The 26,624-nt window shown below is 41.3% G+C and overlaps 1 protein-coding gene across 1 annotated transcript in view; it reads left to right on the forward strand.

Moving 5' to 3' along the window:
- kcnc4 (potassium voltage-gated channel, Shaw-related subfamily, member 4) overlaps positions 1-4,563 on the forward strand; it is a 38,688-nt gene extending 34,125 nt beyond the window's left edge. Inside the window, exon 4 of the mRNA XM_052093997.1 lies at positions 2,676-4,563. Coding sequence (XP_051949957.1) covers positions 2,676-2,738 — 63 coding nt within the window. The 3' untranslated portion in view covers positions 2,739-4,563. The remainder of the gene's footprint in view (positions 1-2,675) is intronic.
- Positions 4,564-26,624: the final 22,061 nt, after the last annotated feature.

Here is a 26,624-nt window from a genome sequence, read left to right on the forward strand (position 1 = left end):
TGACAGTTTTCCGAAAGTCTATTTCTGAAGATAATCACTTGATCTCGAGCTGCTTGAAAAAACATTAACATTCTAGAAGCCTCCATCTGCAGATGCAGAAGGCAATAGCAGCCTCTCTATCAATCTTGTGGCGTGTGAACACTGATGTAAAACCAGAGCTTATTAGCACCTGTTGTTGAAGTAAGACATCTGACAGGTGGGAATCATCACCTGAAATTGAACATTACACCAGGAAAACACATTCAAGTTATACATGTTATCAGTTTGTGTGTTCCCTGGGAATTAAACCCATGACCTTGGCATTGCTAGCACCATGCTCTACCAGTTGAGATACAATACCTGGAAATACTACATTGAATTTTCTCAAGAAAATCTACCATGTGGTTCTACTGGGCAGTGGTGGCTCAGTGGTTGAGTCTCAGGGTTACTGACCAGAAGGTCAGGGATTCAAGCCCCAGCACCACCAAGATGCCACTGTTGGGCCCTTGAGCAAGGCACTTAACTCCAGGTTGCTCCGGGGGGATTGTCCCTGTAATAAGTGCACTGTAAGTCGCTTTGGATAAAAGCGTCTGCCAAATGCATAAATGTAAATGTCATTACTGTGATTTGAGCCTGAGCATTAATTTGAGTTCACTTATCCATTGATTAATGAATATTTCCATGTATTAATAAATGCATAACTTAATGAAATAAAGTCCTGCGATTTCATCACTGACCGGTTGATGTAGCACAAACTCTGCTTTGTATTTATGAAAAGGGGCAATTAAAAGAGATTATGAATTTTAATAAAGCATTCTACATGAATGTTTGTTTTGATTTCCATCCATTCTTGGAAGATTTAAACAGAGGTTATCTAAGCCCTTAAGACATTCTGTGATGGTTGATTTTGCATTTGTGTGGAAAGCCGTGCAATTTTCCTCGCTGAAGGGGGGACAGATGCACTCTGCAAATCAATGAGGGGCAAAGCGACAGTGATGGCAGCAGCTGTGGTCCTGTCACAAAATGAACAGTGATTACGGGCAATAATTCCCTCAGCAGAGCAGACATAGCAAAGTTGCGTCATCCTTGGAAATTTCATCGCTGATGTTAAAAATAAAGATCTGTAGGCCAGAGAGTCAGGGTATTTTTTCGGTTTATTTATTTTCTGTATGAAAAATATGATATAGTAGAAGTATAGTATGATAGAAGACAGCATTTGCAAGGATTCCCTGATTTGATCTAATCTGATCAATATAAGCTTCTATATTTGTAAACAGATTAGTAACTAGCATGAATCAAAGTGGATTGCCTTAAATGTATTTCATTAGTGGGTGTGTCAACTTTTGATCAGCAGATCAAGCTAGCTAGATGTAATCAACAGAACAAAAATAACATTATAATAATAACAATAATAGTTCACCCCAAAATTTTTATGTTGTCATCATTTACTCACTCTCATATTCTAAATGTTTATGCTGTTTTTTACATCTGTCCAAAAAATAAAACCATAAAAGCTCAATTTGACTCATATGCTTTATTCCACGTTTTCTAAAGCCATACAATATCTTTATTTGAGTTGATAATTGTCAATTACATTTTTGCCATCCGCTTTAGCTTTCAAATCAAATGTGGGCGTGTCAGATCAGGCTTGATGCCAATGACAATTTGGTCATTAGACAAGGACAATCCATGTTTGATATTCTTGATGTTCAACCTGTGCCACAGGTGTCATATTTGGTTGGAGAGGAACAGCGGATTTAAGATTCTCAGTGAATAATTACTTACATTTCAGTATGTTCATAACACAAACTTATTATATGACTTCCAAAGACTTAGCAAATAGAGCATTAGACATGTGTACTACTTTTATGCTGATTTGATAGGGCTGTTGTCACTATGAACTGTCGTTGTATGGAAAATAGCTGTGTTAAGATTCTTCAAAATGTCTTCTTTTCATTTCCAAACAAGAAAGTTGGGTTTAGAACAACATGGGTGTGAGTAAATAATGTCAGAATATAAATTTTTGGGTGAACAATTTTTTTAAATAGAGAGTTTGTCACAACCATCTAATGTGCGTTAAAGACAGATTCTGTTACTGCTGTCTTCCCTTCTACAGTGCTGTCAATTTCAAGCCGCCTTCTTTTTTGATTTGTGTGTAATTATGTGGCAAGTCAGTCATCCACCACTGAAACGCATCAGCAGCCCTGATGTGAATAATAGATCTGCCTTTGGTCCTGAATGGCAACTCAACTTAATTGCTGTTAATAGGTTTTTATTTGCAACATGGGCAGATCCCAAGGCTTCCCCGGTTCAATGCAGCGCCTCAGAAGATCGGTGGGTTTCTGTTTTTAATCAGGCAGGAATCTCTCTCTGTGGACCATCTTGAATAAAAACATCTGCAGTGCTGTTAGCTAAAGCATTGCTTCAGCGACCCAAATCCAAACAGTTTGCTAAGCATTTTAGTTTAGTGTGTGTCAAAGTCAGAGATTTTCAGGGGCATTTTTACTTTAATTTGTGTTCAATCATGTCAAATATTGTATAATATTATATAATAAAAAAAAAAACGTTCCCCCTGTTTGAAATACATGGGGCAGTTTAATAACTTTTTAAGTGTACGCCATGTGTGGATGAGGACTGTGTGTATATTTTGGTTCAACTGTTGAACTGTAAATTCTCCCTCTGTTTCTTTGTTTCAGAGAGCTGCAAAGACACACTCAAATATCCGTCAAGCAACACTCAAGCAGAAGTCACCACTTTGACCTGAGGGACTTTGAAAAGTGGGTGTGGTCCTGAGGTTAACACATCATGTCTCATTCAATAATCATGAATCCTCTGTCACAGTCAATGGGGCAAAACACCTGTTGACTGGTAATTTGTAATGCTTCCTGTCACATTATCACATACGTCTGTCTGTTTTCGAGCCTCCAGTCATGTATTTGCATGATATAGTTTTTAGTAACTTTGGTCAAAACAAAACTGTAATGTATTTTATATTTAGAGCACATAAAATCTCTAAAATCTGACTTGAAGCAAATCTTTAAAAAAAAGATAATTTCTTTGTTAAAGACCCAGTGAAATCAAAATTGGAGAAAATTGAACTTTAAGCACATATATTGGTTCAAAATTTTCAGTCTTTCTTTTCTAAGAAAACCAACCAAAATATGCATGACCTTGCCCTCATAGGCATATCCAAGTTATTTATTCTAAAAATGCCCTCTAGAAAGATAATATCTCTTCCCCGTAATATTGCCTGCCACTGACTTGCATTAGCAAGTGGCAAATCATGGTTCACTGCGATGGCATAAACTAAGGGCTATTGGCTAATTTATTTAAGGACAAACCCTTCGATATGTCTTGCACCAACTTCCCTTTTTTATCAAGAAGTAATGGGGTTTTTACCAAATTGATTTTTCTCTCAGCAAGTCAGCAATATTTGTTTATATACAAAATTGTCAAACATTTGTCAAGATTGTCTTTAAAATGTGCAATATCAGACTGAACGCTATTGTTAAGGGAGACAACCCCACGTGACAGAATGAAGTGAAACAGTTCCTGTGTTTAAATGTTGGGTAGTGTAATTATGTTCTTGTGATATAATGGCGAAATTCATCTCCCTTCATGATATAAATTGGCAGCTTGGCTTTATTTGGACAAAAGCAGAAACTTGTGGGCTGTGTCTGTGTAGTACTGCTTCAGAGATCACAGAATAACAAACTGTAAGAAAGCTAATTTGTCATATTTAAAAGAATGTTTGAGCAGGGATCACTTTCCCAAAGGCATTTTAATTAGAAATGTCAAAGGAATAGGCTGATGAGACTCTTAAAAAGAATAAAATATTTCACAATGCAACTTAATTAAAGAGCACAGTGGCAGCTGCATGCTTTATGAACTATCAGTTTCTGTAATTCAATTTACATGAAGTCTTATTGCATTTGATATCATCAGCCATCAATATTCATTACTTAGCTGGTTGAGATGGGACCAAACACAGAAGCCATTATATGTCCTGCAATGTTAGTTAACTGTAATAACTTTTTGTGTGTGTACACGCTGTAAAACATGTCCAAGTTGTGCCTAATGTCCTGTAATAATACTAATAATACTAATTCTAATAATACAAAACAGTGGAATATTTTGTTGTTCACAGAGAGGCTTGTATTGAGATGTCAATCATGTTTGCACACATGGACAAAAAATCTTGCTTGAGACTTTATTTCTGTTTTGTTCTTTTTTTTATTCAGTTTGTTGTCTGCCATAGTTGCCTTATGTTTTATAACAACAAAAAGTTCAAGTGCAACACCTTATTTAGAACAGAAAAGTGCATCATGTAAAGTACCGTAAAATAACCACTGTGTGTAGTAGAGTATCTTGCAAAAAGATGTATTTACTATCTAGTTATGCAGATTGTTTTCATAATGGTTCTACAGTATCTACCTTTAGCCAGTAACCGTGAGTACGTTTGTGTGATGTATAATGAAAATGTATGATGTTATATGTCTAGAGAAAAAGCAGTTCATATCTTGTATTATGTAGGCATGTGTGTCTATGCATTTCTGCAGGAATACAAATAAAATCTAAATATTAAGCCAAAGTTTATATTGCTTTATCTCAAGGTGCCTCTTTCCAAGTGGTGCCCCATTAGCAAGAAAGAGTTCTGGGGTGCAGCTGTATATTTGGGGTATTTGCTCAACCATCTATCTGATTGCAGACTTGAGTTTGCAGCTTGGCTCAACTTTTAAAAAGAGGGGAGTACACATCCATCTCCATGGCGACTTTGAGAGATAAGCCCCATTAATTATTGTTTAGCTCCCCCAATGTCTCTTTCTCTCACTCCTACTCTCTTTAATTCCTATGTTATCCTAATTGTTCTTCATACTATAATATAGATATATACTCATACAGTACAGACAAAACACCAATGACTTTAAAGGAATAGTTCACCCAAAAAATTTAATTCTCTCATAATTTGCTCACCCTCATGCCATCCCAGATGTGTATGACTTTCTTTCTTCTCCTGAACACAAACAATGATTTTTAGAAGAATATAAAAAAACTTTGCTTGGCTTTTTTGGAACCACATATGACATATTGGAATCAGTATCTGATCCAAATGTAACTAATATTTAAAAATACTTAACATTTTATATACAAAATTTAAAAAAGATTACATGACAAATAAGATTACATGACAAATATATTAAATGTTATGGGTACCAAACAATTTTCAATAAAAAAAAAGCAGTTTGCAAATTATGGTGGGGATGAAGGCTTGAGCTTATAATATATTTAATTTATTACTATAACTATATCACCACAAAACATTTGTTCCCCTTCTGTCGCTCTCTCTACGTTATGTTGGAGAAGCGACACTAGGGGTCTCTCTTGAGTGCCGATATATGCCTCTGATCTATGAAAAAAGGTAAATGAGAAGTTGGCAGACGGTATTTGCATACCCGGCCCCGGAGATATGGGTATTTAAGTGGGCAAATACAGGAGTTCATTCAGAAAATTTCTTCGGAGCCGATGGTCGTGTATGCAGTTTCCTGCGAGTCACACACCAGTTCCTGTTATTCCTCTGACGCTCTGCATGCTGTTGGATTCGACGGCGCACAACAGCGGCTTTCTCCTTCTTGCACGGCTGTGCATTGTTGCCCCTGGGCACTTCGACAGCGCAGACAAACTCGAAACAGTTCCATACAAAGAGTGATTTTATTAAAAGAGTAATTTCCTCTAAAAGAGCAAAAACACAGCGCCGTTGAACGTCCTTTTCAGGACGCGTCTTTTTCAAGATGCCTTTCCGCCCCTGTGTTGTTCCTGGATGCGTTAGAGTGCTCTCTGATTCAGATGGCGTGTGTCTGGGCAGCGATCACACCGAGGCTGCGTTTGTGAATGGTTCATGTTCTCACTGCGAGAACATGACCATGACAACGTTGCAGTCGCAGCTTGCTTTCAACAGAAAGCATTGCTCCTTCTTCCCACGGGATTGAGGACGATGCAGCTGGCGATGGAAGCGATTTGGGGATGGCAGCAGATGCAGCTCCACCGGGTACGCCCCCTCGGACCACCCGCCCCCGGCACGCTCGTTGACTCCCGTCTGTGCTCGAGGAAACAGCGGCTCTCTCACAGGCAGTCTCCTCTCGAGCTCGAAGCAGATGAGCTCGCTGCTCCATCGGAGAGCGCAGTATCTGCCGCTGAGGACTCCCCTGGGCTGCCATTTTCGGGCCAGCACACCCAGGCTGAGGCCGACGCACAGATGACCGACATGCTTTCCCGGGTCGCTGCTAGCGTGGGGTTGGATTGGAACCCTCCATCCTCCCCACAGCCATCACGGCTGGATGACAGGTTCCTGGGGTCCAGGCGCCGCTCACAGCCACGCCCCGCCCCCCGGTTCTGTTTTTCACGGAAGTGCACGATGAACTAACGTCATCGTGGAGAGCACCCCTCCCCACTCGTCACAGCGCCACTTGCTCATCCGCTCTAGCTACCCTCGACAGCAGATAAATGGCGATTCCCCAGGTGGATAGGGTGGTTGCGCTCCAGCTATGCCCCGGAAACACTACCACCTGGCGGGGCCGCCCTGTACACCCCTCCAGGCCCTGTAGGACAACATCCTCGCTGACCGTGAAGGCCTACAGCACCGCTGGACGAGCCGCTTCCGCCCTGCACACCATGGCCCTCCTGCAAGTCCACCAGGCCAAGGCACTCAGGAACATGCACGGGGGTGGCCCTGATCCCGACGTGCTGCAGGAACTGCAGTCACTCGAGCAGGCGATGGCCATGCTCATGGTCCAGGAATGCCGTATGTGGTTGAACTTGGTCAAGATGCATGAAGCCGACAAGACTCGCTTCCTGAACGCTCCTGTCTCCCAATTCGGCCTCTTTTCGGCGACACTATCGAAGACTTCGCCCAACAGTTCTCCGCGGTGAAGAAGCAGACGGAGGCCATCTCTCACATGCCCCGCCGCAAACCTGCCACCCCGGGCCATGCCCCGTCTGCTCACCAAGGGCGTCCCCCTGTGGCTAAGAAACACTCTGCTCCGCCTCAACCTGGGCCCAGCTCTCAGCCCCAGTGTCGAGCACTCCGCACGAGGTGCACACCCCCTGTCTCACAGACCCCCTCGAGGACCCGGAAGGCTCTCAGGCGTTCCTGAGACATCCGACCCAGTGTCCAAGAAGTTAGCTCAGGAGGTGGTAAGACCGTTCCTTCCCCCAGTGGAGGGCCGGGAGGAGAATCTTGTGTTTTTTCATTTGCCGCACTCCCTAGCGGGGGCTGCAATACCCATATTCTCAATAAAAGAGTCTCGATTCACGTCTCGAATCTGCCGCGATACCGACCCTTCCTACAGTTCGCGTTCGACGGCCAGGTGTATCAGTACAATGTCCTCCCCTTTGGCCTGTCTCTGTCCCCTCGCGCAGGCCGTTGGAACGGGGCCCCGCTGTGCTGGCACATCAACTGCCTAGAGTTGCTGACTGTTTTCTTTGCCCTGAGGAAGTTTCTCCTGTTTGTTCGAGACAAACATGTCCTGGTCAGGTCAGACAGCACCGCAGTGGTGGCATACATAAATCGCCAAGACAGAGTACACTCCCACCACATGTCACGACTCACCCGTCGTCTCCTCCTTTGGAGCCAACAGTAAACTCAAGTCAAATCAAGAGGGTTGGGGACCTGCAAGCGTTCTCTGTTAGCGACACTTGCCTGGAGTTCGGTCCGGCAGACACATACGTGATCCTAAGACCGCAACCGGGCTACGTGCCCAAGGTTCCTACCACGCCCTTCAGAGATCAGGTAGTGAACCTGCAAGCGCTGCCCCGGGAGGAGGCAGACCCAGCCCTTTCGTTGCTGTGTCCGGTACGTGCTTTGTGTATCTATTTGGACCGCACACAGAGCGCTAGACGTTCTGAGCAGCTCTTTGTCTGCTTTGGCAGACAACGGAAAGGGAATGCTGTCTCCAAACAGAGGCTTTCCCACTGGGTTGTCGAAGCCATTTCATTGGCTTATCACACCCAGGCCATGCCCCCCCTTGCAGGTTTGAGCGCACTCAACCAGAAGTGTTGCATCCTCGTGGGCACTGGCCAGGAGCACCTCCCTAGCAGACATCTGTAGAGCAGCAGGGTGGGCATCACCTAATACCTTCGCAAGATTTTACAATCTCCGGGTTGAGTCGGTATCGTCTCGTGTTCTCAGGTCCGAGCCCGTAGAACTCGGTAACACGCTGACAAACTGGCCGCTTGCACCTAGTGCCCTTACCCTCAGCCGAGGTAAAATAGTGTGCCTTTTTTCCCAGGAGACACCATCTCTCGGATCCCTGGTTGATTCCTCCCTAGCCCTCATGGGTCCGCAGTTCAGTGGAGGAACTCGCCGACCCAATCCACTATGGGTACTTAATCTACCCTGTACTGGAATAGGTGCTCCACAGGTTAAAGGCCTCCTACGCAGACTCCCCCTGTGTGTAATCTCCGCAGTACTGTCCCCTCACGAGTGGACTCCCGTGTCTCCCTTAGGCAGTTCCAGCTGCCTCGGTCGCCATGCTGTAGCAACTCCCCCCTCTACGAGGCTGGATCTACCACCGCGCCAACTTTCCCACATAGGTAGTAAACGGCCATGTGATGTATTCGCCACCTTTACCTCCCCTGCAGGGTAGGTGTGGTCTCCGCAGGGTCTTCTCCCCCTGAAAGTCTTCCCTTAATGCATGTAAGGGCCCCAGCCGTGATTGCTCTATGCGAGAAACATAGAGAGAAAAGAGGCCCGGCCAGGCTTGGCCCGTTCCCAGGTTGGCATGCATCAACTTGTTCCCCTCACTAGGGTAACCAGAAGGATTCTGATTACTTTAATGGGGCATTGGGGAAGGGTACGTGCAGCCTGATACAGCTGGTCGCGTTTTGCACATAAGAATACCTGCCCGGTTCTGTATCAGCAGTACACGTACACGGCTCAGTGTATGGCATGATTTAAGTGGGACCCCTAGTGTCGCTTCTCCGACAAAACGTGGAGAGAGCGACAGAAGGGGAACATCTAGGTTACGTATGGAACATCTAGGTTACGTATCTAACCTCTGTTCCCCGATGGAGGGAACTAGACATTGTGTCTTCCCCGCCATGTCGCTGAGCCGAGCCACTGAAAAATCCTGAATGAACTCCCGTATTTGCCCGGTTAAATACCCGTATGTCCGGGGGCGGGGTATGCAAATACCGTCTGCCAACTTCTCATTGGCCTTTTTCATAGATCAGAGGTATATATCGGCACTCAAGAGAGACCCCTAGTGTCGCTTCTCAGACACAACGTCTCGTTCCCTCCATCGGAGGGACATACGTAACCTAGTCGTTTTGTTTAAAACGTGTTTTTTTTTTATATATATATTTTTGATGTATAGCTTACTGTACTCTTAAAAAAAGCTTACTGTGCCTTAAATATTGCCCATAGAAATACCTTTTGAAAATGTTATTCCCCCTAAAAGTCATTGTGTAATTTAATACCATCTACATTTGACATTTTATTACTCTAAGACATGTACCCAGTAATAAAATTCCACATTGCAAGGCCATAAAGATATCTCACACAATTTCTTAATATGAAAAGTGAGTACTCTCTCTCTCTATGCACTATGATTTCCTATGCACTTGTTATTGATACATACCTAAATATGGCCTAGGTCTGAAAGACTTTATTCATACACAGCTGTCATATTCACATTTGGAAAGTACTATGATATTTCCCATTCTTCTGCAGAATCCATTAGCTGAAAATAGTATCAGAAGCTGTGTGCTACAGTGATGGATGGATTTAATAGTCTAACAAGCACAAAATAAACTCCCTGTGTCCGAGGTTTTGAGTGAATGACAACATAAACAATACAAAGAATAGGGGTGGTAGTAGTAACACATTTCACATTTTTTAAATTCATTTTCACTTCAAATTAATTCTATTGTATTTCCATCTCTTTAGTTGTCCTTTCATTCCCCATAAAATGGGTTGTCATGGCAATGTTGAGCGCAGTTACCATGGAGAGCTGCTCATCCACCACTTCAGCTGGGGGTGGGGGTTAATAAATAAAAAAAAAAACAGAAAGGGAAAATGCAAAAATGACCAGTTGGTCTCTGGCTTTGGAAAGCCATGTTTTTTTTTCAAGGCCTGATTAAGCATTTAGGTTATCAGTTAACAAATATTTGTTATTGAGGCTAGCAGCTGTCACAGACTTTCTGTTCTAGGGGCTTGTGACACAGAGAGAGGTTCAGTCCCTACATAAACAAGGTACAATGGAAGCAATGCTTTTAAGATTCATGAAATAAAAACTTGACATTTATTGATGAAACGTCTAGGTTACTGTCGTAACCCCCATTCCCTGATGGAGGGAATGAGACGTTGTGTCGATGTAGTGACACTGAGGGTCTCTCTTGAGAGCCTCGGTTGCCTCTGAACTTTGAGAAAAGGCCAATGAGAATTGGCGAACAGAATTTGCATGTCCCTCCCCCGGACATAGGGGTATAAAAGGAGGGAATTGTGCATCTGTTTAGTCAGGTTTTGCACTGAGGATCCGAGAATAAGGTTCGGCCTTTTCAGCGGTTGGTACGGTGTTGTGGCAAGAGGGACACAGCGTCTCGTTCCTTCCATCAGGGAACGGGGGTTACGACAGTAACCTAGACATTCCCCTTCTGTCACTCACTCGACTTTGTGTCGATCTTGGCACTGGAGTCTGAAGCATCATAAGCATCAACCCGCAACCACCTCTGAGGATGCACCCTGACCCAAGGAACCAAATGGTATAAAGCTGTAAAAAGCTCCTAAATCACATCTGATTTTCCACAATGCAAGTTTTTGGACTACTGAATGTTATTGAAAATAAGTTTAATCAAAGTTTGTCTGCGGAACGATCTGAAAACACTTTAAACTGCAGTACAGCCCATTGGAGAGACTGTACGTCTTTCCCTCACAGCCTCGTTGTCATTCACGTCACAAATCAAAGATGGCACTGCTATATTTTTCCCAGTAGTTTGAAGCTCTTCGCTGGTAGTGGTGAACCTCTGGCAAACCTTTGGCAACAATGGACAATTTGCTGCCAGTTTGCTGTAAAGTTAATTTGCAAATGAAATTCATCAGTGGCGAATATGCAGCAAATTTGCCATGAACTCTTGATTTTCGTAAAGGAAGGAAGAGGCAAACTCTAAATATCTGTAACAATCAAATTTGACATGAAAGAGAAAATGGGAATAAACGTATTGATAAAGAGCAAAGAAATATTTGCATATCTCCACCAAACAGGCCTGTTTTATCTTTAATGAATTATCTTCCTGATACTACCAATAGGCAGACACATTCACCTAGAAATATATGCTCAACCACTTTGTCTTTACCCCTAGCTCTGGTGATGAAAGAGGTGCCATGATGGGATTGTCATGGTTACAGCTTCTCTCTCCCTCCATGTTCATCATCTTCTCTCCTCTAGAAATGGTGAGACAAGTTTTTGGGTCATTATGGAAAGGTCCCGCTATTTCCTTTTACAGCCCATTCCTCTTCTCTGCCCATCACTTACTGGTTCAGACATGTCTGTTGTTTGTGTGGAGACTGAGATAGATGTTGGTCACTTTGATTGTGTCTGTAATTGTTTGTGGTTTTATTGCATTTGTAATGTCGTTTGCAGTGGAAATATTTAGAAGATTTAGGAAATGAAAGGTCAAACTGTGAGATTCTCAGCAGCTAGTGTATATTTTTATTTAGCTGGCATGTTAGACCTTATATTTTTTTTATTTTCAATTATGACTTTATTTCTCAAAATTGCAACTTCAATAAAAAAATATTGTTTATATCTCACAATTGCAAGTTTATGTCTCGTAAGTACAAAATAAACTATTTTGAAGTCATAATTGCGAGTTTATTTTTCACAATCGCAGCTATACTGTATATATATATTGCAATTGTGATTTAACATCTCGTAAATACCACATGTATATCATGTAAAATTTCTCTGCATAGTGACTTTATTTTTTGCAATTGCAGGTTTATACCACACAATTGCGACTTTACTTCTTGCAAATATATACACTCCCTAAGCACACTAATAAAGTCCTAATAAAGTGCCAGAACTGTTCTTCTGCTGTTGTAGCCCATCCCTCTCAAAGACATGTTGTGCATTCTGAGATGCTTATGGTGAGTGTTTATCTGAGTTACCGTAGCCTTTCAGTCAGCTTGAATCTGTCTGGTCATTCTCTGTTGACCTCTCTCATCAATAAGGTGTTTCTGTCCACAGAACTGCTGCTCACTGGATGTTTTTTGTTTTTGGCATCATTTTGAGTAAACTCTAGAGATTGTTGTGCGTGAAAATCCCAGGAGATCAGCAGTTACAGAAATACTCAAACCAGCCCATCTGGCGCCAACAATCATGCCACAGTCTAAAATCACTGAAATCACTTTTCCCCATTCTGAATTGTTGATGTGAGCATTAACTGAAGCTCCTGACCCATATATGCATGATTTTATGCATTGCACTGCTGCCACATGATTGGCTGATAACATAATCGCATGAATAAGTAGGTGTGTTCCTAATAAAGTGCTCAGTGAGTGTAAATCTCACAATTGCTTCTTTTTTTTTCTGAATTGCAACTTTATTTCTTGCAATTGCACATTAATATCTTGCAAGTGTGACTTTATTTCTCAGTACAAATTTATTGCAAATTTATTTCATGAAATTGTGAGAAATAAAGTCACAAGTTTATGGTATAAAGTCAGAATTGCCTCTTTTTGTATTATTCTGTGGTGGGATCCGGCTTCCATAGGTGATGTAAGTGAATGGAGCAAATATACCATTTTGTTCTCCTCAGTAATTCTCTCATAATATATAAAAGTCCACACAGGACATCCACCAGCTTTAGAAATGTAGACGCAACGTCCAATAACCAGTCAAATGGTCTTTTTGTGGTTGAAGATAAATGCCGTGAGAGGAGTGGGCATTTATCTGTTCAAGAGTCGAAAGCTTCTGCATTTGAAAGGCTTTTATCACATTGAGTGGACAGAGGTGAAACCATTAGTATGTGCACATCTGACATAAACCATCACTTACATACAACCAAACTGGATGGAGTTTTAATGGCAGTGAACCAATAGAAACAAAGGAGCCATTACTATGAATTTCAAATGTCCACTCACACAAATGTATGGTCAAAGCATTAATATTAATCTTGTTTGCTGTAATTGCATGCATGAACCCTCTATTTCTAGCCCTGCTCAATGAGTAGTGTTGCTCTGGATGTGTGAGATAGATCTCTTTTCAAAGTTTCTCTTCAACAGTATTTCCTGAAAGGATTCTGTTAAAGAGGAACTAAAAATCCACTTCGCTTTAAAATCAATATAAAAGTGGTTAAGGGCGTGTAACTGTAATTATCTAATCAGTGGGCACCCCAATCCACAGCCTATTAGCACACGCACACAAAAGTGCTGCAGTGTATTCACACTGATAATGTGTGCTGCTAAAATTGACCTAAACATGTGGGCTCTTTCACATTTTCATATACCAACATATAATTTATGAAGAAAATATGATTTTATATTTTCTCGCTAAGGTCGTGGATCAGTATCCTTTCACTGTGAAATCTACAAAGTAAACTGGATTGAGAAGAACATGAAAAAATGCTACCCTCGAAAATGTCTGAACCCGCCAATAGAAATCCCTGTATGCATTGTTTGTTCATCTGTTTTGCTCCAGCTTGGGTAAAATGAAGGTTCATAATCCCTCTTTCACAGTGAGTTCAGAGACCATTATTAAGTGATGGAATTCACCCTCCCATTATTACTAATGATTTGTGTTTTTAAAACAGGGGTTTAATGGGTACATAGACCACCCCGCCAGGGATAAATCTTTCCAAATGTATTTGCATTATAAGCCTTCAGCCAAGCTTGTAAATCTATTCAGGGGAGCTGGAATGTGGTGGCCCATAGTCTCATCACTGATAATTAAATGACTAGATTCATGAGTAAATGTGAGGAACAAAAATAAAAAAAAGAGTCTGATACCAAATTTACAGCCTTGAGGCACACCAAGTGTTTTATCAGGTTTTTTTTTGGATTACGTGAAGCATATTTTGGACATTTTGTCCCTTCTTTCTGAAAGTATTCATGTATTTTATTAAGCATTTTGTGACAGATGACAAATGTTCTCATGTTCAGTGCCTCTGATTGGTGCATCTGTTTTTGTCTTAGAAATCTTTAGGTTAGATGAGGATGTTGTTTCAGATATTTTGCGTAGTTTATATGCTGACAAATTGACACTAATTATTTTGTGGAAAAAGAATGGTGGGGAATTTATCTAGTAGATTTTGAATTTGTGAAATATTTAGGTGTCTTTTTGTTCTTGATACATGAAGAATCAGTAGAAACAGTAAAGTTTGAAGGCATTGATGCTTGGATTTAACTATCTGGATATTTCTTGAAGTACAGAAATAAAGATGAGATAAAAATGGAACAAGAAAAGCATAGCATTTTGATAAGCTAATATACTAAGACTATTCTCAATTTAGATTGGATGATATACTGTTTATTATCCAATATAAACTTAAGAAATTATGAACAACCATTGAAGCTCTGTGTGATAAGTGTATTATATACCATCATGCTATGGCTTACAACAATTCATTGCATTTGTTCTTAACATAAATTATGTGGATGTTTTCTCAAACTTCAACAGACAAAAGCAGGATATACTCGTCTGCAAAACAGTGCAAACGCAGGATACTGTATGTGGTTTAACTGTTAGAATAGTTTAATCGCTTAAAATATAACATCTGTGAAACTAGAAAAATTTTGAAACTATTGTTTGCACTAGTGCTGCACTGCAATATGAAAGAATTGTAGATATTTTTATAATCTGATGTAAATGTACACTCTCTGAGCACTATATAAGGAACACTATGGTACTAAAAAAGTGCCCAACATGGTCTTCTGCTGTTGTAGCCCATCTGTCTCAAGGTTTGAAATGTTGTCTATTCTGAGATACTATTCTGCTCACTACAATTGCACAGAGTTGTTATCTGAGTTACTGTAGCCTTTCTGTCAGCTTGAACCAGTCTGGCCATTCTCTGTAGACATCTCTCATCGACAATGCCTTTCTGTCAGCAGAACTGCTATTCACTGGAATCCATCCATCCATCCATCTTCAACCGCTTATCCGAAGTCGGGTCGCGGGGGCAGCTGCTCCAGCAGGGGGCCCCAAACTTCCCTATCCTGAGCCACATTAACCAGCTCTGACTGGGGGACCCCGAGGCATTCCCAGGCCAGTGTGGAGATGTAATCTCTCCACCTAATCCTGGGTCTTCCCCGAGGCCTCCTCCCAGCTGGACGTGCCTGAAACACCTCCCTAGGGAGGTGGCCAGAGGGCATCCTTACCAGATGCCCAAACCACCTCAACTGACTCCTTTCAATGCAAAGGAGCAGCGGCTCTACTCCGAGCTCCTCACGGATGACTGAGCTCCTCACCCTATCTCTAAGGGAGAAGCCCGCCCCCCTTCTGAGGAAGCCCATTTCGGCCGTTTGTACTCGTGACCTAGTGCTTTCGGTCATGACTCGGCTATTCACTGGAAGTTTTTTTGATTTTAGCACCATTCTGAGTAAACTCTAGAGACTGTTGTGCATGAAAATCCCAGGAGATCAGATACATGTAATAGGATTACGTATTATAAATACAAAATATAATTAACTGTATTCCACTGCAGTTACAATTTAAATAATTGGTATTTAAAATACAGTTACATTCAAAAAGTATTTTGATTACTGAAGAGATTGCTTTGCATTTTATTGTCATTTGCTTCATTTAATATTTAGTCCTTTCAGATGGAAAACATTTATACATATAATTGATTCAATCCAAAGTGCATTTGAACAGCAGTGAAACACTTTCTTATGATGTGTTACATTCGTACAAGCAGACAGAGAAGTACGTTTGAAGTAAGTTTGGAGCCAAAGAAATAGAACTAAACCTTGAGTAAATTGTCAGCTTTATGCTAAGCTAAAATGCTATTTCTAGCCATTTTACATGCACATGTCACCAGGCACTATCATATTTTTTTATCAAGAAAATGGGGCTGAGGAAACTGCTCTTTTTCTGAAAATACGGGTACAGCAGCCCGTTGGGCGTGCGGCAAGGCAAAACAAAATATACAAGAAAACAAGGATACTCCACCTGACCCTCCGGCAGGGGAGGTAGTGGTATGCTTACCAGCTCCCGTAGTGCAGTTTCCTGAGTCCCGGGGCTGCCCATCTCAGGGGTGCTTTGGAGCCTTCTTGGGGTTCTTGGCGGCCGGCCATGAGGTGGATGGTATCGCGGTCCTGCGTTTAGCCCCGTGCCGGTGCCGGCCCTGAGGGGCGGGCTGTGGTGGAGCTGGTGTTGGTGTTGGCACCGCAGGGGGATGTGAACCGTTGAGAACTGCCGGGCGTAGTCTCCAAAGGTGTCACCAAACAGCCCAACCCGGGAGATGGGGGAGTCAAGGAAACGTACCTTGTCAGCCTCTCACGACTCAACCAGGTTGAGCCAGAGGTGGCGTTCCTGGACCACCAGGATGGACATCGCCTGCCTGAGAGCCCGCGCCGTGACCTTCGTTGCCCGGAGGGAAAAGTCGGTCGCAGAACGCAGCTCCTGCATTAGTCCTGGGTCAGGACTACCCTTGTACAGTTCTCTAAGTGCCTTGGCTTGGTGCACCTGCAGGAGTGCCATGGAATGCAAGGCAGAGGCGGCGTGAACAGAGGCCCTGGACGGGAGCCTCGGACGGTTCCACCAGGTGGCGGCGCTTTGCGGTCATAAGCGCACCACAACCGCTTGGTCCACCTGGGGAATTGCCAAGTTGCCCCTCGCTGCCCAGCCATCAAGGGTAGTGAGGAGCTCACAGAAAAAGTGTGGGCAGTAAAAGGTGCCTGCCATGAGCGCATGAGCTCATCATGCACCTCCGGGAAGAAAGGACCGGGGGCGGAGCGTGGCCGTGAGCGGCGCTCTGGCCCCAGGAACCAATCGTCGAGCCGCGAGGGTTCGGGGGTGGGGGGGGGTGGTGGGTGCGGAGGATTCCACTCCAGCCCAACACTCGCGGCTGCCCGGGCAAGTATGGTCAACAGCTCATCGTCATCGGGAGCGCCGGATGAGATCGCGGGTCCGCCGTAGGACGAACCGGCAACCTCGCTACAGCGCTTGGTTGGAGCATACGAGCCTGAGGGGGAATGGGAGGTCCGTGGGGGAATACCCGGCAGAGAGGCTCCCATTGAAGTCCCCATATCATCCCCAGTGCTAGCCGACCCCGCCTCATACCCGTAGGTAGAAGGACCGAGTCGGGGACCGCTGGGGTGGCTCGCCCTCTTACGATGTGAGACATGAACCATCCACAAACGCTGACTCCGCATGGGTGGCACCCACACACGAGAGGCAGCGATCATGGCCATCGGACAGGGAGAGGTATCGACCACAACCAGGAAATACACACAAACGGAAAGGCATCTTGAATAAGACGCTTTCTGTTTGCGCCACTCTTTTAGAGAAATTAAACTCTTTTATGTACTTTTTATATATATATATATATATATATATATATGTATATATACGTAGTATAAATATATATAGATATATAGTGAAGTTTTTTGCTGCTGAAGCGCCCAGGGGTGTTTGCTCAGCATAACCGTGTTGTGCGAGGGGGAGGGCCGCTGGAAAGGGCCGTAGATCCAACAGCGTAGAGAGATGAACGGAGGCGGCAGAGGAATTCAGATCTGTGAACTTGCTTGCTCGCCTGTATGTCCGGGGGAGTGGCATGCAAATTCCACATGCCAATTTCCATTGGCCTTTTCTCAATATCAGAGATATCTGGGCTCCCCAAGAGCGACCCCTAGTGTCAACTCACAGACACAATGTCGAGTGAATGACAGATAGGGAACTTATTTTTTCACCACTCCACAGATTTCATATTAGCGTTTTGGCAAGTCGTTTAGGACATCTACTTTGTGCATGACATGAGTAATTTTTACAACAATTATTTACAGACAGATTGTTTCACTTTTAATTGATAATATCACAATTCCAATGAGTCAGAAGATTACATACAATAAGTTGACTGTGCCTTTAAGCATCTTGGGAAATTCCAGAAAATTATGTCAAGTCTTTTGGTAATTAGCCAATTAGCTTCTGATAGGCTAATTTGCTAACTGGAGTAAACTGGAGTTGTACCTGTGGATGTATTTAAGGCCTACCTTCAAACTCAGTGCCTCTTTGCTTGACATCTTGGGAAAATCAAAAGAAATCAGCCAAAACCTAAAAAAAAGGCTGGTTCATCCTTGTGCGCAATTTACAAATGACTGAAGGTACCACGTTCATCTTGTACAAACAATAGTACACAAGTATAAACCCCATGGGACCACGCAGCCATCATACTGCTCAGGAAGGAGATGCATTCTGTCTCCTAGAGATTAACATAGTTTGGTGCGAAAAGTGCAAATCAATCCCAGAACAACAGCAAAGGACCTTGTGAATATGTTGGGGGAAACAGGTAGACAAGTATCTATATCCACAGTAAAACAAGTCCTATATCGACATAACCCGAAAGGCTACTCGGCAAGGAAGAAGCCACAGCTCCAAAACCACAGTTTAAAAATCAGACTACAATTTGCAAGTGCACATGGGGACATCAGTCTCTCTACTATTATTCTGACATTTCACATTCTTAAAATAAAGTATTTATCCTAAATGACCTAAGACAGGGAAAGTTTTCTATGATTCAATGCCAGGAAGGGTGAAAAACTGAGTTTAAGTTGGATGTAAACTTCTGATTCAACTGTAAGCATAAGCCTATAGATCAAAAGCTGTTTCAATTCAGTCAAGTGTGTCTTTTGACTGGTAGCATGTCCTGTATGTGCTAATAAAAGAGTGTAGTAGGGTTGATGCTTCTTGGTTGAGTATTGCTCCACTTGGACCGAAGCATATTTTAGTGTGTTCTTGGCTTAGTGAGCTGACTGTGTGAACACTCTGAAAAACTTTAAATAGAGGGCTGTAAAATGGTATTCCACAGTACTGCTATACCAAAAGATAAGCTGAGGCTCTACTTACAGCAGGAGTTCACTTGTAACATTGACAGTGTGACACCTCAAATTACAAATTGTGTCCTATTTTTCTTTTATCATAGCTACAACCAGGTAGTCACTCTCTGTGTATGTGTCTCTCACTCTCTCTCTGTGAGAGTGTGAAGAGATATGGAGTGTTAGGTGTTTGTGTGCAGGTGTTGGAACATGCCGTTAGCACGCATTCTTGGCTCAGGTCTCTCTTCCTACATCGACAAAACCCAAGAACATCACTCCCCAGGGCTGTAGGAAACAGTGTCCCAGCGGCCACTTTACTTCTCTTCCAACTCTGAAAAGTTGAACAGCATTCTCCAAAATGGATAAAAAGGAAAAAACATTTCCAGTCTTCCAGTTGCACCTGTTATTTCAATTTGATGTACTCTTTCTCTCAGATCAGACAGACAGACTAAACTGCTCGGTTGAGAATGTTTTTTTTTCTTTTTTTTAACTTAAAGCCTGAAAGATGGGCTTTTTTCCTGTTTGAAAAATGTGTCTGATTATGACAAATTTGTTTGTCGAATTTTATTTCTATGCCAAATGGAATTGCAAAAATAATTAATGTTTTCAGTCAGATTTCCCAGACACTCTCTGAGTTTGCCATTGGTTGGACAAACTCAAACTCACACCATAGGTTGCTATGTTGTTTGATAACATTACCAAGACACAGTCTTTACACTTGTCTGAAAAATCAACCTATGAATGGCTTCCTTATAGTTGACACTCCATGTTAAGTAGGGACAGGAGAAAGTATTTCAACATTGAAAAAATTGACACACTTCAGTTTTAAGTCCACTTACTGCTCTGGAAAATGTAACCAAAGTAAGTAAAAGAAAATTTTTGCAATTTATATTTATTTACTTGTGCAATCGAGGGTCTGACTCTGATACTAAATCAGATAGAATGTGATGGGAAAAATGTACCCACTTCCTCTTTAAATTCACTAACCACACTGAAAGATGGAACTAGAGGAAGTGAAAAACGATGAGTTAACTTTTTTAAATTTATATTTCTTGTAATCGTGCAAGTAACTAATGCTAAATCAGCAAGAATGTGATGGTAAAAATGTAAGCTGCATCTTAAGCTGCTTCCTCTTCTATAATTGTGGATGTCACTCCTACAGTAGCTGTGTGTTTATGTGTGTGTGCGTGTGTGTGTGTAAGAAAAAGAGTAAGATACAGACAGTGAGCTTAGGTGTGTCTTAGCCCTGTGACGGTGAAAAGTCTGTTTACAGGATATACTGTAGATCAGAAGAGAGAGCGGAAAGTGGAGAGTGTGAGAGGTCCTAGTCCACCCTAAAACAGGAACACATACTTACATTCTACATCATGAGTGTCTTCACATAGCAGAAGATCACATAGCTTTCTCGGATATGTGTCCTTTGATACAGAGAAGAATCTGTGATATTGGTCACCAGGTGCTAAATATATTGCAACTCATTTAATTGGTAGAATCAAAATTAGAGCTACAAAATATTTTCATCAGTGGTTGAAAAAGTGTGGGGCACACCCCCATCTAAATCATGCTCACTTTCACACACTCAAATTCGCTGCAGTGACAATACACACAAGAAGTTTGTGTTCAATGTCTTCTGTGATTTTATGTGCTATCGGAGCCTGAGTCACAATCACAATCCTGTTATCCCTCATCCTTCGGTAGGACAGATGAAAAAAGTAATACGTGAAAGTCATAAAGTCATGTGAAATATTATATTTGACCCTGACCATTCTAAAGTAATTAAAGTATTTACTTTAAAGTAAGTGAATAATTAAAGTAGTGGCAAGTAGAATGAAAATGGGATTGATGCTTCCATTTCTTTTAAACACTTACATTTCTTTCACGGAAGGCCAGCACAATCCATCTTGGTGCAAGAGGGGGCCAAAATAATCAGACTGGTGTAAATCAAAAAGCATAGCCAATGAGAGACACTTCCTCATATTGTGTCCGAGGCCTCTTTGTGCAATTCTAAACATTTTCTGAAAAACCACTGTAAGTATTCTTGTCTTCACTAAATAACCATGCATTGACATCGCACAACAGAGGCTACAATCAGTGTCTCAGATGGGTAATGACACTTGGTTGTCAGCAGGAGATAATAACGCTAGTTTTACCACCCAATTCCCTTACACTCCCACAGCCTAATTTGTGTCAGTGCTGAGATACTGAACCAAGACAAAACTAGGTTTCATTCAACAGTTTAAGGCTAAATTGGCCATTGTGACATTTATGGCACCCAAACATGCTTTTGAAAGGCATTTTAAGGGGGGAACAATAATACCAGTGAGGCATCTCTAGGGCAAATATGCTTAATTTGCAGGATGACCATAAAAGCCAATTGTAAAGTGTCCAGAGAGCCAATAAAAGACATGGGAGTATAGAACACAAGTAGAGACTGTCAAATTGCCCTCTCACTATACTCAAAACAAGATAACATTTCGGTTTTTCAACTTTCAAGAAAAGTGTCACAGTTAAAGTGCAACATGTTGATGTAGATTTATCTATTCATAAATAAATACACAGATATGTACAGACACCCAGGTCCCTTTGAGAAATGTGACCAGTTTGTGGGCGTTAATTGTTTCCAGTCAGCTGTTGGAGCTACGGGAAAGTTGGCTTCTATCAACATATCCAATGACCTGTCTATTACATTTTGACTTCCGCATGACTTCCTGTCAGAGGAAGGTCTCTTCACTTCACACGCTCAGCTGGACAGAGACTCGCTTAAGAGACAGGATGTGGTCAGACTGTACAGAGGTCTCAGCCTTGATGCTTTTGTGCTGGAGAGAAATGCAGCCTTATTGTAATACTGTGTAAAACATTTACAGTGTTGATTCTTGAGATATGGGACAAAACATGTCCCACAGTTTTAGCTGCCATTAGTATTCCAAATAACAACAAATTTACATCTTTAATAAGGTTTGACAGCATCACAGTCCATATATTTCTTGTCAAAACGGTCAGATATTTACGAAAACACTAAAAAGTTGTCAATTTCAAAGTCATCTTGAAGGCCATCTTTCCATATTTCACCCGATTTGAATGCAATAAGGGCAAACAGGCTCCATTGCGTTTTTTTATTTAATTTTATTATTATTATTTAACCCCTTTTTCTCCACAATTTGGAAGTCCTCATGGTGGCATAGTGACCACGAGGAGTTTACCCCATGTACCCTCCCTAGCGACTGGGCCAATTTGGTTGCTTAGGATACCTGGCTGGAGTCACTCAGCACGCCCTGAATTCAAACTTGTGATTCCAGGTGTGGTAGTTAGCATATTTACTCAAAGAGATACCCAGGCACCCTCGACTCCATTGAGTTTTAAAATGTTACATAATTGTGCAAATACCTGTCAAAACTAAGAACTGTCAACATTTAATACATGCATCATCAGTTGTCAAGTCCAATCTTTAACTTAAGGTTTATTGGTTGCAGAGTAAACAGAAAATCCCACTAGGAAAAGTGCTGTATTTCTGCATGCTGTTCATTCCTGAGGTGCTATGACAAATACAGCTGAGCTCTAGCTGAGTTAGCTATGTTAAACACATCCGCTAAAATGAATACTGCCGGTTGTAAAATATCAGGAGTGTCTTTTCAGCTTTCAGTTGTCTTTCATCCTGAGTGTATCAGGTGTCACACTTTATGAAAGCTTTAGGACTTTCTTTATTGGCTTTCACCAAGCTGTGGCAGAAACCTTTTCACTGCCAATGGATCCAGCCACCACTTAACACAGATGACTCATAGTGGTGGTTGAAAGACATAGAGGTCTTTGAGTGTGAGATGAGACATCAGAGAATATGGTACCATATACCAAAGACCCTCCTTGCTAAAAAACATCAACAAAAAAACAGCTTACACCAGCAGAAATTCCCATGTTGGATCAGGCTGATTAATGCTGGTTTGGTGTTATTTTAGGTGGTGGCCATTAGTTTTACCAGAAAGAAGTGGGGTCTTTTGCTACAGAACCTCATGACAACTTGAAATTAAAGTGTTAGACTTTATGGTTAGATTTAGGTTTGGGTAGGTGTTAGACAGGAAAAATCACAAGAACCCTTGTTAAACCCCCCAAAGTTTCTGTTTAATCTGTGTATATAGAAGTGATTTTCCTATTAAAATCATGTTTACAGTTTGGAGAAAGGGCTAGACTTTATTGTTAAATATGGGTTTAAGTTTGGGGTTTGGGTTAAATCGCAAGAACCATTGTTAAATCTCCCAAATTTCTTCTGTGGTACATAAAAGTGATTTACCCCCTTGAATGTATTGGTTGTAAGGAGACAAGCACACCAGCATCCAAGCTTAACATCTAATGTTGACCATTAGTGATCTTTTTTACAGGGCTTTTATTGTCATGGAAATATTGTTATAGGAAGCTCCTCAATGGCTCTGAACCCATCTGCAAAAGAACAAATCAGACACTCATTTTAGCGTGAGAACCAACTTTTTATTGTTTGTTTTTGTGATAGTCCATATTCAATATTTATAACTTTTTCCAAAGTGAATCGGAAATACTGTACAATATCAATGACATTGACTAAAAGACTAGAATAGACCTTTTCTTGTAGAACTAACAGTATACTGTAACTAGTAATCCAAATGTGCTCTCACCCAACAGAATAGGGTTTGACAAAAGATAAAAAAGCATTGCTCTTCTTTAGCAGTGAAGCCCTCTGACGCAGCTACTCTTAGAGCAACAGCAGTTCCTTTGGCCTTACAGACTGTCTAACCAACATCCAACTAAAAAAAAGCCTGCAAAAATATTGCTTGTAAATCTAAGACTAGTACAGCACATGTGTGCAGACTTCATATTGATGGAGAGTAATAGTACACATTTTATCAGTGTCCATCTTACTAAATTACTTGCAAATGAGTGGTACTGTACTTAGGGGGGTTAAGAATACATTTACATTCACATCAAGAATATTTCCAATGATTAAAATAGCACTTCCAGAGTACAAAATACTCTACGCTTGACTTTCCTCCCTTGTACTTGTATACATTCAAGACACAAAGAGTGGAATGCCCCAGCTAACACTACTAACAATTAATTTGTGAATATATTCAGACTAAACTTAAAGAGCGTGAACATTTTGACCTTTGACAAAACTAATAAGCAGCGAACAATAATATTGCGGATACTAAGGCCAGAGGAGATTACAGAAGGTTTTGTCTGTGTAATAAGCTGACATCTACATAAAATTTAAACCTACATTTACATTAAAAGCGTAAAATGAAAATTCAGTTCAAGTGCGCTAACAAACAATCTTTGCGGCGTGTAGATCAAGAAGACAAATGTGCTCAAGATGTTCAACAAGGAACCAAAACTCATGGCTGAGGGTGTATCAGAGGAAAGTAAGGGACTCACAACATCAAAATAGCAAAAATAAAACTGCTTTTGTTTTACACATACACACACACACACACACACACACAATTGATACAACAGACACCACCCCCATACACAACACATACACTAATACACAGTGTACAAAATATTTAAATATTCTACGTCTTAACTGTACAACTATATCATACACATCAGTGTTACAAGATTTCACCAGTTTGCCTTTCATAGATTTCTTACCATTAATTTAACAAAATGTACACCAATATTTACAGATATAATATTTAGAATCACAATGTACATAAATATACAGTATAACACTTTGCTCACAAACATTATGGCCTTCAGCACCTCTTGAAATAGAAGAGGTGCTTGTTATACATTTCATAAATTGCAATCAACAAAAATATGGCTCAGCGTTTAAACTAAAATGAACTCAAGATATAAAGAGGTCTCAGAGCTGCAGATATTTTCATGTTTTCAGGCCAAATTAAAAGTGATTTTGCTCAGGAATCGTGGTTTCTCTCTCATAAATAGGTCTGTGCTTCATAATTTGTTAACAAAAAGGCCCATAGAGAAGATGCAAATGAGCCACATTGAGCCAAATGATTCCAGATTGTCTACAACGATTAGTGTATTAGCTTTAGTTGGTGATTCTGGTCAATATCTGTAAAGGCTGTGGTGACTACAAGCGATTCTAACAGAGGACATTTGCAATAATGTAATAATGAGTTACCAACACCTAACATCACATCAGTATATGCATGAATGTAATTGCTTTAGTCTGTACTTATGATCTCATTGGAATGTCAAGTGAGTGATTTGGTTATTGCTTCTCCACAAAATGTCATAGTAAGTATTTTTAGACTTTAAACTCCCTAAAGCATCTTCCGGTCATGTATTGTAAATCTGCTGCTGAAAGCTGTGCTTGGCTTTGTGCTAATGCAGCCCATTAAAGATGCACTCAGCAATTTCTTCCTCATTAAAAAGTTTTACACATAAAGAAATGAAGAGTACTTTTGACTAATATGATTAAAATGATTATCTGACAATGGCAGTTTTGTTATAGGGTGAGTTGCCTCTTAAGGACCTCCATGTTGAGATCTCATGACCAGCATGGGTGACATGCATGTATGCATGTGAATAGAGTATTTCTACAATGACATCTGTAATCAAAATCTTTTATGTGATGCTGCATCCATGCCGATAGGTGTCAGTATGAAGTCTGAGATTACTTTTGTATTGTCCAGCGCAACATAAACAAAAAATTAAGCATGTGTTTGCTCCCACTGGTGAGATCAGTTTGTTTGTGTGTGTGTGTGTGTGTGTGCCTGTATCACTTCTTTGTGCTGTAAACCCTCATCCTTGCCATTTTTGGGGATTTCCGCCTGGATTTGGCCTACCCAAATTAAAAAGCTTCCCATTCCCACATACTTTGGCCTAAATACACAGTTTTGGTGTCATTTTACAGGAAACCCTTTGAAGTTGCATAAAACACTGCTAAAAAAAAAAAAAAAAAATATATGTTGTCTGAACAGTAATAACCCTCCTAAAAAAAGAGGCGCTTTTTGATTTTTTTTATATAAATTCATTTTTGAAAGTGTATAACTCAAGCCCTGTTTGCCCTAGCAGCAAGCAGACAGTTTTGGCTGTTTCCACTAGATGTCAGCAAATACCTGAAAAAGGAATTTTGTCTGTATCATGTTTTATTTAATATCTATTTAAATGTATCTGAAGGGAGGAATATTACCTTTTTTTGGTGTACTTTCCGCCTACCCAAATCTAAAGTCTCCCCATACCCATATACAGTGCTATAAATGCAAAATCCCAGTGTAATTTTACAGAAAACCATTTGTCATTACATAAAACACTGTTGAAAGTGGTAAATATGCGCTCAGGTGTCTGGTGAGACGCGTCTGTGTGTTTTGCGCAAGTAACCTACCTAGTGATCACTTCACAGTCAGGATGCAATATCACAGCCCCTGATTGGTCTATTTGATCTTGAGAGACATGGCCGGAAAGCGGAGGGTCTAAGCTTTACGGCAATATATGCTTTATCCGGATCGGATGTTTACATATTTTGCTGGATTGTTGAATATCATATAACATTACTTTGTGGTGTTTCTGCACTCGCGTGACATATCGAGGGATTACTTGGGCACACAACCACAGAAAACACTGAAAAACGGCTCATTTTGCAGAGAATAACCTAAGGTAAAGGATTATGTAGCATTTGTGGCTA

This window comes from Xyrauchen texanus, chromosome 27, assembly GCF_025860055.1.
Source record: "Xyrauchen texanus isolate HMW12.3.18 chromosome 27, RBS_HiC_50CHRs, whole genome shotgun sequence".
Taxonomy (NCBI): Eukaryota; Metazoa; Chordata; class Actinopteri; order Cypriniformes; family Catostomidae; genus Xyrauchen; species Xyrauchen texanus.